General features: G+C 33.3%; 2 protein-coding genes across 2 annotated transcripts; both read right to left on the bottom strand.

Annotated features, from left to right (window-relative positions):
* Positions 1-430: 430 nt before the first annotated feature.
* Positions 431-6,394, bottom strand: LOC110712814 (cystathionine beta-lyase, chloroplastic-like). Its single transcript, XM_021891267.1, has 13 exons — positions 6,142-6,394; positions 5,877-6,024; positions 5,487-5,599; positions 4,569-4,639; positions 4,352-4,443; positions 3,994-4,081; positions 3,805-3,916; positions 3,525-3,621; positions 3,332-3,413; positions 2,450-2,567; positions 1,364-1,471; positions 1,131-1,233; positions 431-760 (listed from the first exon to the last, which is right to left on the bottom strand). Exons 1-13 carry the CDS (start codon positions 6,202-6,204, stop codon positions 585-587), a joined length of 1,371 nt encoding a protein of 456 aa, XP_021746959.1. The 5' UTR covers positions 6,205-6,394; the 3' UTR covers positions 431-584.
* Positions 6,395-7,425: 1,031 nt separating this feature from the next.
* Positions 7,426-16,027, bottom strand: LOC110712823 (pyruvate kinase 1, cytosolic-like). Its single transcript, XM_021891275.1, has 16 exons — positions 15,442-16,027; positions 13,713-13,809; positions 13,518-13,615; positions 13,268-13,423; positions 12,781-12,858; positions 12,565-12,696; positions 12,023-12,103; positions 11,568-11,636; positions 11,326-11,415; positions 9,822-9,966; positions 9,644-9,732; positions 9,151-9,246; positions 8,815-8,882; positions 8,580-8,679; positions 8,393-8,449; positions 7,426-7,855 (listed from the first exon to the last, which is right to left on the bottom strand). Exons 1-16 carry the CDS (start codon positions 15,508-15,510, stop codon positions 7,703-7,705), a joined length of 1,578 nt encoding a protein of 525 aa, XP_021746967.1. The 5' UTR covers positions 15,511-16,027; the 3' UTR covers positions 7,426-7,702.

Genomic DNA, 16,027 nt, shown 5'->3' with positions numbered 1-16,027 from the left:
TTTGGTGGCCAGGATGTGGGCAAATATTACATTTCTATTATATTATCAGCTCTAAAGTTGATGTCTGTAAACTATCAAAAAAAATAAAAGAATAGTTTGATGTCTGTAATAATCTTCTTGATCTCCCGCTCTACTTCACCCACTCTTATGGAGGTGTGGATTAAATTAGTTGAATCAGGGAAGATGGCAACATTTTTCCCCTTGAGGTTTTAACTTTTGAGAGCCAAAAGTTCAGCTGTTGCTTCTGCCTGGAGAGGAGATACAGCAAAGATAGGCTCGCTTCCCTGCAAGACCTTGCTCCCATGTTCAAAGACCACCCAGCCGGCTCCAGGCTCCTGCATCCCATCTCTGTCCATTTGAGCTAATAGGAGGAAGTCACTGTTTTCCTAGTATAAGCAATAATCTAGGGAGGCAGAAATGGCCCAATGGATTTTCACTGCCAGGCCAGTTTTAAACTCCAACAAACTGGGACTGAAAAATTAAAATCTTACTTCGTATTAACTTCATAATCAATGGAGAAGTTTATAATTAAATTTAAATATTCACAATTAAGATTTTTTTTTTAATAAAAAAAAATTGTTTTGCTAAACAGGTCCTGTTTTAAAGGCATGATCCAGATCAGCAATTAGATCATTCACATCCTCGATGCCCACTGAAATGCGGACAAGATCTTCAGTTAAACCTCTGGCTTCACGAACTTCAGCTGGTATGGAGGCATGTGACATGAAGCACGGCAAACTTATAAGTGATTTCACACTCCCTGGAAAACCAAAAAACATTCAAAGTTCAGGAACCAACATAAATTAGCTTAATCATTTCCATCTCCTCAAGCATTATTTATTCTCTACTAGGTACAAACCATGGCATATAACTCCCATTAATAGAAAACATAAATCTTTTTTACACATGCAACTGGATTATAAAAACAAATAGAAAAAGGAAAAAAAATAAATAAAATGCAAGTGTAGTGTGGGCAAACAAACAAATGATAGATGAGCTGAAATCTATTGTGCATATATAGTCCTCATTTACGAACATCTCAACCCAAAGATGCTTAAATACACAGAGGGATTCAAGAAGGTTAAAGCACTTTTAGAATACTTGGTGATTGTAAGAGTGAGAATATTTACCAAAACTGACAGTAATGCTAAAATACTTGGTTGTCTCCACAATATGTTTTGAGAGAGCAACAGAACCAGTAAGGAAACTAAGCACAGATCCTGCACCTTTGGCCTGCAACAAGTACGCAATCTTTTTATTTGGAGGCAGAAATATAAATTGCCGGCAAGTATTGTGTTGCCAGAAGGAAATATTCAAAAGATATGCACATAATATAATTTAAGGAGTAATAAGTAAAAATCACCTGAGAATAATGCAAAGACCGTCCAGGATGATCAGGAAGTCCAGCATAGTTGACCTTCTTAACTCTTGGATGAGAAGAGAGAAATTCAGCAATCCTCTGTGCATTATCCTGTCGCAAGTATGAAGTAGCGCATATGAGTGTAACGAGGAAAAATAATTTCTTCAAACCAACAATTCAACAAATATGCTGATCCACAAGAGCGTGAGTTGAAAGTAAACAGTTTTAATCCAAGAATAGATTGTCACAAGCAAACACTTGCATAGGTAGGTTGTCCATCTTTCAGTCCATACACAAGCTGTAAGAGATCCACAAGCAAGCAAAGATATATGCTATTCTGAATGAAAGATGATTACAAGAAGAACACGTTGATAAATCTTCTCCAACTACAAAAATAGGAGATTTAGGTAACGGTGGTTCCACATAAAAGATGATTGGAAAACATAATAAGAAAATGGATCTTATCTAACTACATAATTACTATTGAGTACCAAGCAATTAGAAGGTAAAGCAATCTTGTGTGCTTAGCAAGTTAGCAGCATTTTTCATTCCATCAGCTGAAATCAAGTGCGGAAGTTTTTCTTATGTTTTTTTCTATCAAACAGCATTGACGTGACCTATATGTGCAGAGTCTGCAGACTCACCAAGACTCACCAAGGATTGGGATAGATGACTTTGTGTTAAAATCCAACTGTGACACATTGCCCATATCCAACATAGTTAAAAATTAATGAACATTACTTTAACAAAATCCATGATGATAGAGAAGTAGAACATATACTAAATTCATATCAAGCCAATTTCACGGCAAGAAAACCAGGATACTATATCTCTATTAATCAGGTAATAAGAAATTAGATATGTGTAATGGTTCAGCCATCAAGTCCACATCATTTGTGCACATCCACCTCAAGTTTCGACCTAGGAGCATCTATCATGATAACAGAACAGCAATGCTCACAAATACACAATGCTGTCAACTGCATATTCATTTTAAAAAAAAAGATATAGCTTGAAGAATTTAAAAAAAAATTAAGAGTTAATTGCACATGTAACTTTTCAGGCGATAATATAAATATATTGAAGCACCTGTTGCTTTTCAACACGGAGGGCCATGGTCTTGATGCCTCGCAAACAAACCCAACAGTCAAATGGAGCCAATCCAGAGCCTTCAGAATTTTGTAGGAAATACACTTCTTTTGCCAGACTGCTCCAGGAAAAAAAATATGACATTTAGCTTAAGTATTTAAATACTGATTACTGAATAACTTATTATAGACAGCTAATTATCCATAAATAAATAAGCATAATGAAGCTACATGGTTTTACAATGTATGTGTCAGAAATCAAGAATATGAGACATAAATACATAGTTAGAAGTATTGTTACAAACTGTAAAAAGGCACCATTACTCAACTTCATTTTTTACTAATAACCCAGCATGTAGCCCCTTGATAAGAGATGCATCAAAAATATGTTAAGGACAAATTTACTTCTACATGACTACATCCAAGCATCTTCAATAATACTCCCTTGGTTTTTTATTATTTGCATCATTTTGACTTAAGCACTAATCACATACTCTCTTTGACTTAATTTTTTTACTATTTTAAAATGAATAAATGTTATTATGTAATATATCATTAGATTAGTAACAATGTCTATTTTCATAATTTTTTTATTTTTTTTTACAATATTTACTAATAGACAATAAAAGATATTAATGGTCAAAATTACATCTCGGCAAATGTGCTAGTCAAAGTGATGCAAATAATAAAAAATGGAGGAAGTAATAAGATCAAATATGTAAAATGCTCAAATCATTTTTCATCATCTCCCAACTAAAATCTTACAGAACTTTTATAGTGACACTGAGTGGGACACGGGGCACATTAATTGCAAAACCAGAAAGAGAAGCATCTTTCGGATTCAGACAACAGGGATGGTGTATAGGCTCACAGGTTACATTACCTTTCCCTTTTCACAGCAAGAACGCCAGCCATAATATCACTGTGCCCAGCTATAAATTTAGTAGCTGAATGCATCACAATATCTGCCATCACCAAGCAAAAGTATATAAAAAAAGGTAGAAAAGAAATAGCTCTAAAAATTCTACCTTACAGACATTATAGGAAAAGTCAACTATCATCACTTTAGAGAGTACCTGCACCAAGTTCCAATGGCTGGGATAAAACCGGAGACATGATGCTGTTATCAACCAGTACAAGAGCACCATGTGCATGAGCTAACTCTGAAATTTTCTAAATTGGAGTAAAGAAGAAAAACATTCAAATGTTTCTCAACAAAATCTGAAATATGCTCATCACAATTCTATTATCACACTAATATATAAACCCATCTTTAAGACAAGCATATCTCATCCCCAAACATTTCCATGATTTCTTACAAAAGGAAAGAGACACTTTTAAAGCCATGTAACTTACACGAATATCACATATTTGTTGTCGAGGATTGGTTGGACTCTCAAGCCAGACAAGCTTTGTCCAAGGTCCAATTGCTGATGCTACTTCCTCTAAATCAGATGTGTTCACTCGTCTGCAAATCTTTAGATCATCAGAATGTCACATAACATTAATACACTAAACATGACAAGAACAGGAAGAATCACTAACTTCACCACAATTCCTGTTTTTGGAAGAACTTGTGATAGTAATCGATCAGATCCACCATATATATCATCTCCGGCAACAATTTCCTGGCCTAGATCAGAATAGAAAATAAGAGTGTGGAAGCATTAACACAAGTAGAATCAACCTATCACCAGGGGCAGAGTAATGAACAAGCTACCAGCAGCACATGTAATCATACAAAAACATTATTATATTGTACAAATAAAAAAAATTAGAGGTCATAACAGTTTGGCTAGTAAATCCTGACCACGAATTGTTCATAAGTAACAGTGCATACTGTACAAAGATTTCATTCCTGACAAGAAGAATATGAATCTGAAGAGACAAAAGATAGCAATACCAGTTCCAATAAGACGAGTGACAGCAGCAAGAGCAGCCATTCCACTAGTAAAGCAGAACGCTCGATCAGCCTTATCCAGCTGTGCCAGGAGTCTGCAACATACAGATAGTAAAAAGGGGGGAAATTAATGTAAATTTTCACAAAGATTATGGTTTGTACGTGAAAACAAAAGATACGAGCCAATGTTAAATGAAATGTTGGACTAGTGAAATATTACCTTTCTAGGACATCACGTGTAGGATTCCCACTCCTTGTATAATCGTAAGGACCATTATCTGTTGCTGATGGCTAGATATGAGAAGATTAAGCATGCAATAATATCAGATTAATGTAGCAGAAACTGATAATGACAATGGAAGTCATCCAAGTCAGAACTGATAGGATAGCTGAGATAGTTAATTTCATGTAGCAAGGCACAGTATATCAAAACAAATAAAAGTTACATATATGTTTAAACTCCGCTTAATACAGTAGAAATATATAGAGATCTATACATGCCCACAATTACATACTCCAACCATTAATGCTTAGATTCTAATCCATGCATTTTCAAATTTATACTCCATAATAAGTACACAATGATCATTATAATTGGAGCAAGCGCATCTCCAACAGCCAATGAGGGGCTAAAATAAGAGATATAAAAGAGGGATCCCCATTGGACAGGTTAGCAAAATTGAAACTTCTTCCAGCAACTCATTTTTGAAAAAATTTCAGTTTAAAAAATAAATAAATAAAAAGCCCGCAATGCACTAATAAATAGAAGGTATTTATATTCGAGACTCATTTGATGGGTCTCACCAACGGATATACAAGTCTTTAAATATCAAATAAAATTAGAGACCTCCAAATTGGAGATCAATAAATACGAGTAGTTATGCGTTACATAAGGTAATGAAACTCACAGCTCTAAAAAAAAAAAAAGGTAATGAAACTCGAAATGACGCACCATTGGAGATGATCTATAATAACAATCACATTGCTTATCTATATCTGCGGAATAAACCCCCAGTCACCAAAATAATTGTCTCTAAGCATTTTTTTTTTAATTTTTAAATATCACATACTTTCTTACACTATACATCATCCTAAATCATCAAATAGAATGGATAAATGTGAGTAATTAATAGCTTGCCTGCTTAAAAGTGGCTGTCTGATACAATGGTGTGCTCATCGAACCATAAGGATCAAAACTGCTGTCGAAATTCATTAACATTGTCGCAACACTTGGCTCCTTAACCTCCATTTCTACAGTTTATATTCAAACCCCAATCATAAAAATGAATAGATTACTTAATTTATATCAACAATACTAAAAACCACTCGTCGATTATTAATACTCGGAATATGCTTAATGTTTCTTACTTTAGGAGTGCATATATCAATTTGCAACTAAAATACTAATCATTGATACAAAAATACAACTTAATTCGTGAGACGGTCAAAGTCAGATCAACATTTAGAAACGGAGGGAGTATAAAAATAGCTCAATGAATGGAGGGGATAAAGTATAAAAGTAACTCACCATTGAAACACTCTGCATCAACCAAAGCTCCAGTTTTAACATCCATGGATTTATCTTTCATACAATTGAGCTCAAATGTGCGATTTTTCGCCCCGAAAATCGGCGAATTGAATCCGATTCTCACCGGATAAACCCCAAATGCGTATTTCTGAAAAAAAAAATCAAAAAATCATATAAAAAATCCACTGAAATCAATACAATTAGAGTACAAATTAATCTAATTAGGGCAAACAAAATGGAAATTGGGGAAGAAAAAAAGTCATACATGAGAGTTAAAATCAGAGGAAATAGAAGGAGATGAAGGTGGGATAGAAAGAGAAGCCGCCATTTTTGAAGGTGTGGAAAAAAAAATGTAGGGTTTATAAGAGGGTTAATGAGCTAAATTAAGTAAAATCTTGAAGAAAATTACAGTTAAAGTTCAACTGCTAGATTTTTCGAGGAGAGAGAAAGAATGTAAGCGAGAAATGCAGTCGGATTCAAGAACAACGCTGATTAATAAGAATATCTGGTTACTATTACAGAATCTGAAAGTGGGTATCAACATCAAGTCATCAACATTATAAAGATTTTTACACGCAAGATTATGATGCGCATTCTAAGGTAAAAAAAAATAATAATAAATAAAATAAAATTTGTTTAATCAGATAAAAGAATTAAAAAATTATGTATCATTAAAATAATTTAATGGTAGATTGAATTAGCCACTAACATATTACAATAGTCATTTTCAAATATTTGCATTTGCAACACTTACTTTTTTTTGTTTGCATCTACAATTTTACAGCATTAACTTTTTTTTAAATGATATCACTGTACCTTGTTGTTTATATAATAAAGTACTCCGTAATACAATGTGCTTTGTATTTGTACATCTTTAATTCTCTTACTTATTTGTTCATTTGTTTTTATGTACTACCCACAAGGCCACAACTAAAACCACTTGCAAACTCAAGTGTTGCGAGTATTTAAAAACGAAAACAATTATGATTTTGCTTTATTGCTTTCTCAATGACTTCATGACGCAACCATGCATCAATTTGCTTCTCTCTAACAATGCATAAAAAGTACGGCTCAATCTAGAAGCCCGATCAAACTTTCACAAAAATTAACAAAAGCAAACATTCACTCCTATGATTAGCACATTTGAAAATGCCAACACAAGTCTCATTATGCATCTACGCTAAAAATTGTTTCATTCACATCTCACAAACGAACAAGTTCCAATTTCCTAGCCAACACCAATATTTTTACACGAAGTGCTGAGAATATGACAAAATAAACAATTCATCCGTCAATATAATAGGAAATAGGTAGAAACAAAGTTTTAATCCGTATAAATAATTTAAGTATAGCAAAAATTATTTCATTTTAATAAAATATTAAATAAGCTGCAAAAATATTACACCAACAACACAGACCAACTAGAACAAACAGCAAAACAAAACAAAACAAATAGGAAACAGCAGCTTAAATCCTAACAGATTTGATCCATTTCTCTAATTTTAAAAGCATGAAATTTTGTAAACAGAAGTCATAGAGCCATCTCAAGTGTATTGAGTCAAAGATACCAATTCCTTTTTATTGATTGTGAAAAGAACACGTATATATATAAGCTAAACAATGTGGTAGCTTTACATTTTAAACAAACACGTTCTTTTCCTAACAATCTAAGCTTGATTATTCCTATACTTGAATGTCAAAGCACAAGCTATCAACCTTAAAATTTAAATTCAAATGCTTGGGTTGTAGTGTGTCTAATGAACAATCCAAGCAATCACAAGATGAAAACTGAAATCTAAGAACAGCGCGGCATAAGGTTGTTGCTATTAGTCATCAAACTCGACAATCTCAACAACTGACGAATCCCCAATCTTCTGAAAGACAACCACTTTGTCCTTGGGTCTCAGTAGTCCCATGGTTTTGCCGTGATGAAAAACGAGCTTCATCACTGACTCTGCATTGACAACCCCTATGTTGGCCTGGAGAAAATAACATACAAAGCATATATCAATGAAAAAAAACGAGTCAATATGTCTAATTGTCTATAAATCAACTTTGGTCGGACAAAATACTCACCGGAAAAAAAAATGAAGTCTAACAAAATTGTTATACTGTCAAGAAATTTAGAGATACATAACAAATAGCTTATGAGAAACAACATATGAGCAACTATTTAAGTTTTTGAACAAATTAAAGACCAAAATTATCAGAATATTCAGAAAAAAATCCTTGGATTCAAGTCCTATTTTTTTAACTATTTTATATGCTTCTGCGCAATAAGTAGCAAGCTGCAGAGTTTAATGCAGAAAAACTAGAAGAAGATTAGAATGTGATGAGATCAAACTTCAAACTTCGATCTTATCTAGCTAACTTCAGTTGCCAATTTATTTCCACAGATTATCTGAGTCCAACATAGAGTATTGATGACATCCTTTTCACAAATATACTATATTTTTTATTTTTGGGAAATGATTTAATACAATTACTTGGAAAGAGATAAGTTGAAAATTTCTTACAGCTTCAGCGCTTGCTAGGAGAGGAAAAACTCCACGTACACCAAGCAACTGTCGTGCCTGAACAATAAAAATAAACATTTAGGAATCAGGAAGACAGGAAGCAAACTGAAAAATAATAACCCTGATAAAAAGGCCAAAAAGGATACGGAGTAGTCTTGTGTATATAATCTATGAGAAGAAATGCTACCTGCATTGAACCAGTGACACTCCATTTTATAGTATTTGACTTCACAAGAGGAGTGACAATTGCAAAGATAGGAATAGATGGTCTATATTTAGAAATCAACCTATTCAAAGAAAAAAATGAGATTAAATTGAGCTAAAAATGTATTGTCAACAGAAATTTATAACAAAATATACAAATAGTAATAAAAAAAGCATTCAACTGTAAAACTTTCAATATCATATAAATGAAAATACACCTTGCTGCTGCCCCAGATGAGGTGAACACAGCAATCATAGCTGCATGTACTTTGATAGCAACCCGTACCTATATAATGGGTAGCCTCAATATGTTATTTTACCATGAGATATTCAGAAAACTTAAGTGACCAATAGATTACTGATCAAGGAGAGAAGGTTGAAACTTCATTACTAACTACTAAGTATATATATATATATATATATATATATATATATATATATATATATATATATATATATATATATATATATATATATATATATATATATATTGCATATGCATCTAACATACAGCACAAGTGACTTATAATAAATAGAGTGGCCAGATATAGTACCGCTGATGAAGCAACAGATTCAGCATGAGACAGAGGTTCTCCAGCGTAGTTGACAATACGCTTGAAATTTAATTCTTGGTTGTATACATATTCAGCCTACACGAAGCAGCATCCCAAGTCAATAGTCAGTAATTTTTCAGCTTTTTATTATAGTGGACTGAAACAATAGTAAAGCCCTGTTCTCTTCACCTTCTTTCTGCTACACAGAAATTATTTATCGCTTAGCTTAAATTATTTTTTACTAATTAAAAATTAATTTTACTGATTTTCTATTATTTTTTTCTTCCTGAAAGTTACTAATTTTTACTGAACTGAAATTCTTTTTACTAAATATTATTTAAATAAAGTGAAGAGAATAGACTTAAGTAAAATGTTGTACTTAGTAGTCATTATTTGCTTACTTTTCATAGAGGGGTAGCTCAGTTCCTGCTTTTCATAAACTCATGAAACAGAAACAATGAAACCTAACAGTTTTAGTTGATAGAAGACTCACTTCAGAACAAATTTTCCTAACAGTTTTTATAGCTTCAATGGGATATAAGCCACCAAAAGTCTCTCCACCTAACAAAATGCCATCAGCACCTGTAGACAACACCCAGAAAATGAAAAAAAATGAAATTTCTGAAGTAACTATGTCAGGAAACAGCTTTAAACAAGAAGAGTTTACAAACCATCTAACACAGCATTGGCAACATCTGTTGCTTCTGCTCGAGTTGGTCTCAGATTTCCGAACATACTATCCACTACTCTGGTGATAATAAGAGGCTTCCCAGCCATGTTACACCTATATGCAGCAGATTTTTGAAACAAGAAAACCTAGAGAAAAAAACCCAAGCATTAATCAGTATTTATCAAAATAAACTGTGGAACAAATCCTTTCTATAACGTATGAAACCACCCCAAGAAATATGCAGTTGTACAAAAATGACAGACACAACTAGGATACTTAAGATGTACCATCAGGATATACTTAGATTCAACTTATTTGGCTTCCAAGAAAAGGAGAGAGGGAAACAAAGGGGAAAGTAATGCTTGACCCCTGAGGTGGCTGATTTCCAAGCAAGGAGGAAAAAAAACAAAGAATGGCAATTCTTACACAACATAATAGCAATGCTCCATCAGTCCCTTTTTGCTTGTTTCATTTTCTTTTATGGGGTCTTCCAACTTATTTGCCCCATTTTCATTTCATGAAACTTTCTTTCTCTACTTTATCTCTTGAATTGGGTCCCGCACTTTTCTAACCATATTTTTCTCTCTACTTCACTTGCATAATAGTATAAATCTTGTGCAAATGACTAATGGACAAGTAGATGGGGACGGCAGAAGTATATTGAAATAAACAAGAGATTAGTTTTTTTTAGCAGAGAACCATCCTAGACCCGCTGTAATGCTAAAATTGTTCAAGAATAAAGGATTAAGGGAAGAATGTAATCACCAAGCAGAGTAGATTATAGTTGGGGTGAGAAAGATTATCGGGAAAGTAGTGGCATTTTTGTAGTTAGTTAGCCCTTGAGTATTGTGCAAGGCAGGAGGTTGTCATGAGAGGAAAACAATTGATCAGTACAGGATTATTTAGAAAAGTAGTAAGTAATGGAGCTTGAGACAGTGCCAGCCTCTCAAAAGTTAGCTTGGGTTTTTTTGGCGATTCTCACCCTGATTGTTGCCAAATACAATTATATCTTGCCAATTTCCCCAAATTAATGAGCAATTTCTTTTAATGATATATTTATCTTCTTATAATCTTCTGTGTTAGAGTGAGTGAGGCTAAAGATAAAATTTATACATGCCATTCTGATGCATATATATGCATAATCAAGCTAATTGTGCACTCATTTGTGCAGCTTACAATTCTTTTGAATAGAATATGTAAAAATGAAGATTCTCTATACTAGCTTAGATCATTTATTCATTTTACCTTTTTCTCTATCCCAGCTAAGCAAACAAATTAGAGTTCTCGTGGCAGATTTGACCACTAGGTCATGTTCTGCTCACCCTAACATAAATGGTCCAGATAAGTTCCAAACAAGGTTAACTCAAATTCAATTCACAACAGCATGTTATAATAAGTATTGATAAGTTCTAGTTAGCTCAGATAAGCAAATTTCAGGGAAAAGGTACACAAGTAAACCAGAACTTATTGAATTTTTTCAATGGCACAGAGAAAAATAAACTGACCTTCTCTGGAGGAAGGTCAACTCCTAAATTTCCCCGAGCAAGGATCACACCATCTGATTCTTTTAGGATCTCATCGAAATGCTTCAATCCCTGTAATATATTGCACATAAGAAAAATAAATAGGACTAAACTACTGGAGGATTAAATTTATATATTTAATCACAGACAGGATTGATACGTTATCGATCCTTCTGATATCAATCCTTCTAAATGGTCATTGCATACAGTTCATAGAAGCTCACCTCCACTGTTTCAACTTTAGCATATATTTGGGTATCTTGGAGATTATGAGCTGCAAGGAATGCTCTGACCTGACAGAGACAGGCAGAAGAATATAAATATGATGAGGACCCATAATATTGTTAACAAGGTGCAGCTTGATTACATCAGCAATGAAGGGGAGGGTGGGGGGAATACTAAAAGCACTTAGAGCCTTACAAAATAGGATCTTAAATATAAAAAGTGTATGAGCATATCTCAGCTTTTATATTTACTGTATCTCCTATATATCACTATTTTTCAGTTTTTAAGACACGCCTTATATTAGTGATTTCTAACAATTAGGCGTTTTCTGCTCAAGTAAATTTCTTTATCTTCAGCATCTCAAAATTCACCATCACTATGTAAGATGACAATATGAGACACAGGAAGAGTAATCAATAAAACACAGCAGTAGAGAATTGAAAAAGAAACTGACCTCTCGGACATCATCCGCATGGCGGGTGTAGTGCAAGGAAATAATATCAACCTTATTGTGAGAGCCCCAAGTGGAAATAATCTGTTAAAAAAATAATGTCCCAATGAATTAAAGCAATAGAAATAACATATTTTTTTAAAAAAATGTCCACAAGAACTCATGAAGTGAAAGCAACACAGAGAGTGATATTCCAGCCAATTTAGTTTCTGATGAAAATAAAAATATGCATCAAGCTTGATCCTTCAACTTTTCAGTAAATGTATGCAAAATTGACTCAACTTTACATAAAATGCACATTAAATATTGATCCTTGAGGATATGTTGTGTAAATAAGTTTGAGGATGAGATAGGGGCAGAATACAACGATGTTATTAGGAGTAAATCCTTCTTCAATAAAAAAATATGCTTCCGTAGTTCCTACCTCAACAAAGACAACAATGGTGGAAATGAATCCACATACGAACCCACACATTAATATTGATAGCTCCGCAACTGGGATAAAATTGAGCTCAATGTAAGCATTCATGAAAAGAGATGATTACCTGTTTATCAATATCAGTTAGAGTAGATGAATCGGCCTGAACACCCGAAATGTGCAAATTGAAGTTTAATCCTGTCAATGTTGCACTATTTTTTATTTGACAGATGATATCTGCACCCTTTGTCTCTGATACCTAATATAAATAATAAAGATACAGAAGAATTACAAGGAGTGCATTAGAGAAAGAGTCAAAAGAATGCCTGGATGCAGTGTTCACCTCTAGCCATACGGATGAGGTTTCACTTCCCGTGAAGAGATATTGCCCAAGAAAAACAGTATCACCTTTCTTCACTTCCTGCGATCAGAGAAAATTGTTCAGGGATCGTTTAGAAACAGAAGCAGCAGCTATTGTGATAGGTTTTATATATTAGTTCAGATCCTTTTAGTACACAAAAGGCATCCAGTCAACAATATTTTTTGCAGGCACTGTAATAACCCCATCATTTTCTTAAATTAATCTTTGATAGTAAAAATAAAAAAATAAACATCCTTTCAGGGGAAAAATTGTTTTTGAAAAGATAATCCAAAAGAAACAGAAAATGAGAACAGCTATATTGAAAACATAGGCATATATGAAAGAGTGCAAAGCTTACATAATACATAGGATACAGGAAAACCTGGTAGCTAGTTAAATTGTTAATTACAGCAAAGGGAATTGCCTCGTGGAAATATATGCACAGCCAAGGAAATAAAAAATGTCATACCTTTGCAAATCCCACATAGTTGATTGGCAAAACTTCTGATGATGGCTCTTTAGTGGTATCCGGAGTGATCGTCACAAAATTATCAGCTTTCAGCTCAATAGGATTACCAGTTTTATTAGAAACTAGGATTTCAGGACCCACGGTATCTAGCATAACCTACAAGGCATTTTTTAGTGTCATTCCAGTACGAAAATCACTTAGCCAAGTATATCTATCCAGTATCATGAACTACAATTGAAGATTAACTTACAGCACACAGCTTTTTAGCTTTTCTAGCACCAGCCCTCAAATTGTCAATGGTCTCTTGATGGTAATCAGAGTCAAAGCAAGAGAAGTCAAATCGTGCAACTGCAGGGATAGAAAAGAAGATGGTAAACAGAACTAACTTTACAAAATGCTCTGCTAACATGTTTGAAGCATACAGAACTACCACATCAAACTTTACCTGACATTCCTGCTGTTAGACAAGCCTCAATAGTCTCGACAGAACGAGACTTTGGTCCTAAAGTTACCATAATTTTTGTCAACGATGGAGAAAAATCCTGCACACAAATTTATTGAAGATCATTAGATAATACATTCCTATTCATTGCTTGAGATGAGAATAATTGAGAGAGCATCAAGCATACAAGAATTAAGAAAAATAACAGATTGATGGAGCATAAACTACTGCATAAAATCTTGTTAGAAGCATATTCACCAATGATTTACCCTCCTGTTAAGTGATCAACAATCTCACAGAATGACGGAAACTTAACAGTAGAAAAACATTAGAAACAAAAGTAATATCGACTACATTTATCCACCTAAGTTTACTTAACTATACATATACATTGATCAGCATCATTAACAATTTTTAGGCCTCCCTAATCCCTCCGCCCCTTCTTTTCCTGTGAGAATAGGGTCTGTAGATGATCAGCCAGACAGTTATACAAGTTAGCTTTTGACTACGATCAGTTCAATAAATTTTTCATAGAGACCACCAGTTAATTATGTTTTGGCACATTATGTTAAAAATGGAGCAGGCACTATTCCTAACTTATGTCAGAATTAAAGTTCAATAAACAAGTAAAACCAGACTATCATCCAAGAACTCTCCTACACATTTGTAATCTAACCTTTTTTAATGGAGAGGCACCATTGCTCCATTCTTAATGATTAATCCAATTAAGCATTTTCCATAAAAAATACATCAATCAAACAAGACTGACAGGATAAGGACCTTAAAGTCAAAATAAAGTGCAAATCAGACTTGAAGTGCATGTAAAATCAATATTTTCTTAATAGAACACCAAAGAAAAACAACTATGCAATTCTAAACGGAGTAATATTATAAATTACAGGTCTAAATTGCTAGTTGTAAGACTTATAACAAATAACAGGTCTAAATTAACTTCAGCAATAATAAGCTTGGTTAATCAAATAGATTTTTTTGAAGGGATTAAGGGCCTGTTCCGATTTACTGAAAACAACTGAACTGAATTGATTGGGGCTGAACTTAGCTGAATTGAAAGAGCTGAAATGAATTGTTTATGAGAGAAGAAAATTAAGAACTGAACTGATTGGAGCTGAGTCGAGTTGAACGGAACTGAAATTAAGCTGAACAGATGAGGCCCTAAAGCCTCAGCCATTCACCCAAATAATCACATTTTCTGAAAACAGTCACTTTCACTAATACATTAGGATTGAATTGCCAAAATTAATCCACTCATCAAACTACAATTTCAATGACTTTTTATTTATTTATTTTTTTTTTTTACAAAATTGTTATTATTCCAATTATTTGCTCACAATAAAATTATTTTATTCTTTTTTGGTGCAAATGAATGAAGCTAACACTTAAAAGTTACAACTTTTCTCTTATCAACAACTTTTCTCTTTTCTCATAAATCTCATCTTACAATAATTACACATTTTCTCTCACATTTTTTATAAATTCATCATATTTTTATTATATTTACCTACTTTATCAAAGTTTTTAAAAACAAGAATCTACAATAAGTGGGTAGATCAAGAAAATAGAGGGAATAATACAGATTGCAGATATTACCCATCTCAACAAAAACACCAACTCAAGTGCAGCCAATTAACCACATAATTAATTAATTAATTAATTATAAATTTACATTAGATATTAATTCAAGAGTATTAAAAGATGAAATAAAAAGGAGTACCGATTTAGTGGGAGTAAGAACAGAGGAGAGACGAACAGGCTCTTCAAGCATCATTTGACCACCCTGCATTTTTTCTGATTTTTTTTTAATTAATTCTACAGTTTAAAAAAATCAAGAATTTTTGCAAAATCTGAGTGTAAACAAAACTGAAGTCAAAATTGATTTGCTAAATCTGGGTTTAATCAAGAATTTTTGTAAAATCTGGGTTTAATTAGTTCAAATTGGGTGCTATACTAAAAAGATTTGACTCACTCACTAGCAGTGTGCTGCTACTATAAATATGGAAAAGTTGTCTGAAAATGAAGAAAATAATTTCCAAATATCTAAAAATAGTGAGATCCAAATTCCAATAAATTCTAATAAAAACACATTTTTAGTAGGTGGAAAAACAAAACAAAATGTGAAATTACGAAAATAGACCTCCTAATTTGTAGTGACTCTAGTGAGTGGTTCTTCCCTTTAAGCACATGAGCAAGCTCGTGTAAGGCAAGGGCAATGCCAATAGGGCATATCATACCCACTTAAACGACAAAACCAACTACATGACCGACATGAATTTATCATTTTCTTATGATATAAGTTTGAT

This window comes from Chenopodium quinoa, unplaced genomic scaffold (genome assembly GCF_001683475.1).
Source record: "Chenopodium quinoa cultivar QQ74 unplaced genomic scaffold, ASM168347v1, whole genome shotgun sequence".
Lineage (NCBI taxonomy): Eukaryota > Viridiplantae > Streptophyta > Magnoliopsida > Caryophyllales > Amaranthaceae > Chenopodium > Chenopodium quinoa.
The sequence above is the reverse complement of the archived record's forward strand: the minus strand, read 5'-3'. Positions and strand labels throughout refer to the sequence as shown.

Excerpts from the sequence above, each read along its gene's own strand:
- LOC110712814 (XM_021891267.1), bottom strand. The coding sequence starts at position 6,204 with ATGGCGGCTTCTCTTTCTATCCCACCTTCATCTCCTTCTATTTCCTCT. Across the intron at positions 6,025-6,141 it reads CCTCTGATTTTAACTCTCAT|AAATACGCATTTGGGGTTTA; the intron begins GTATGACTTTTT and ends TTTTTTTTTCAG. Across the intron at positions 4,640-5,486 it reads AGACAGCCACTTTTAAGCAG|CCATCAGCAACAGATAATGG; the intron begins GCAAGCTATTAA and ends TCTCATATCTAG.
- LOC110712823 (XM_021891275.1), bottom strand. The coding sequence starts at position 15,510 with ATGCAGGGTGGTCAAATGATGCTTGAAGAGCCTGTTCGTCTCTCCTCT. Across the intron at positions 13,424-13,517 it reads AAGCTAAAAAGCTGTGTGCT|GTTATGCTAGATACCGTGGG; the intron begins GTAAGTTAATCT and ends AATGCCTTGTAG. Across the intron at positions 8,450-8,579 it reads GTGTCACTGGTTCAATGCAG|GCACGACAGTTGCTTGGTGT; the intron begins GTAGCATTTCTT and ends TTTATTGTTCAG.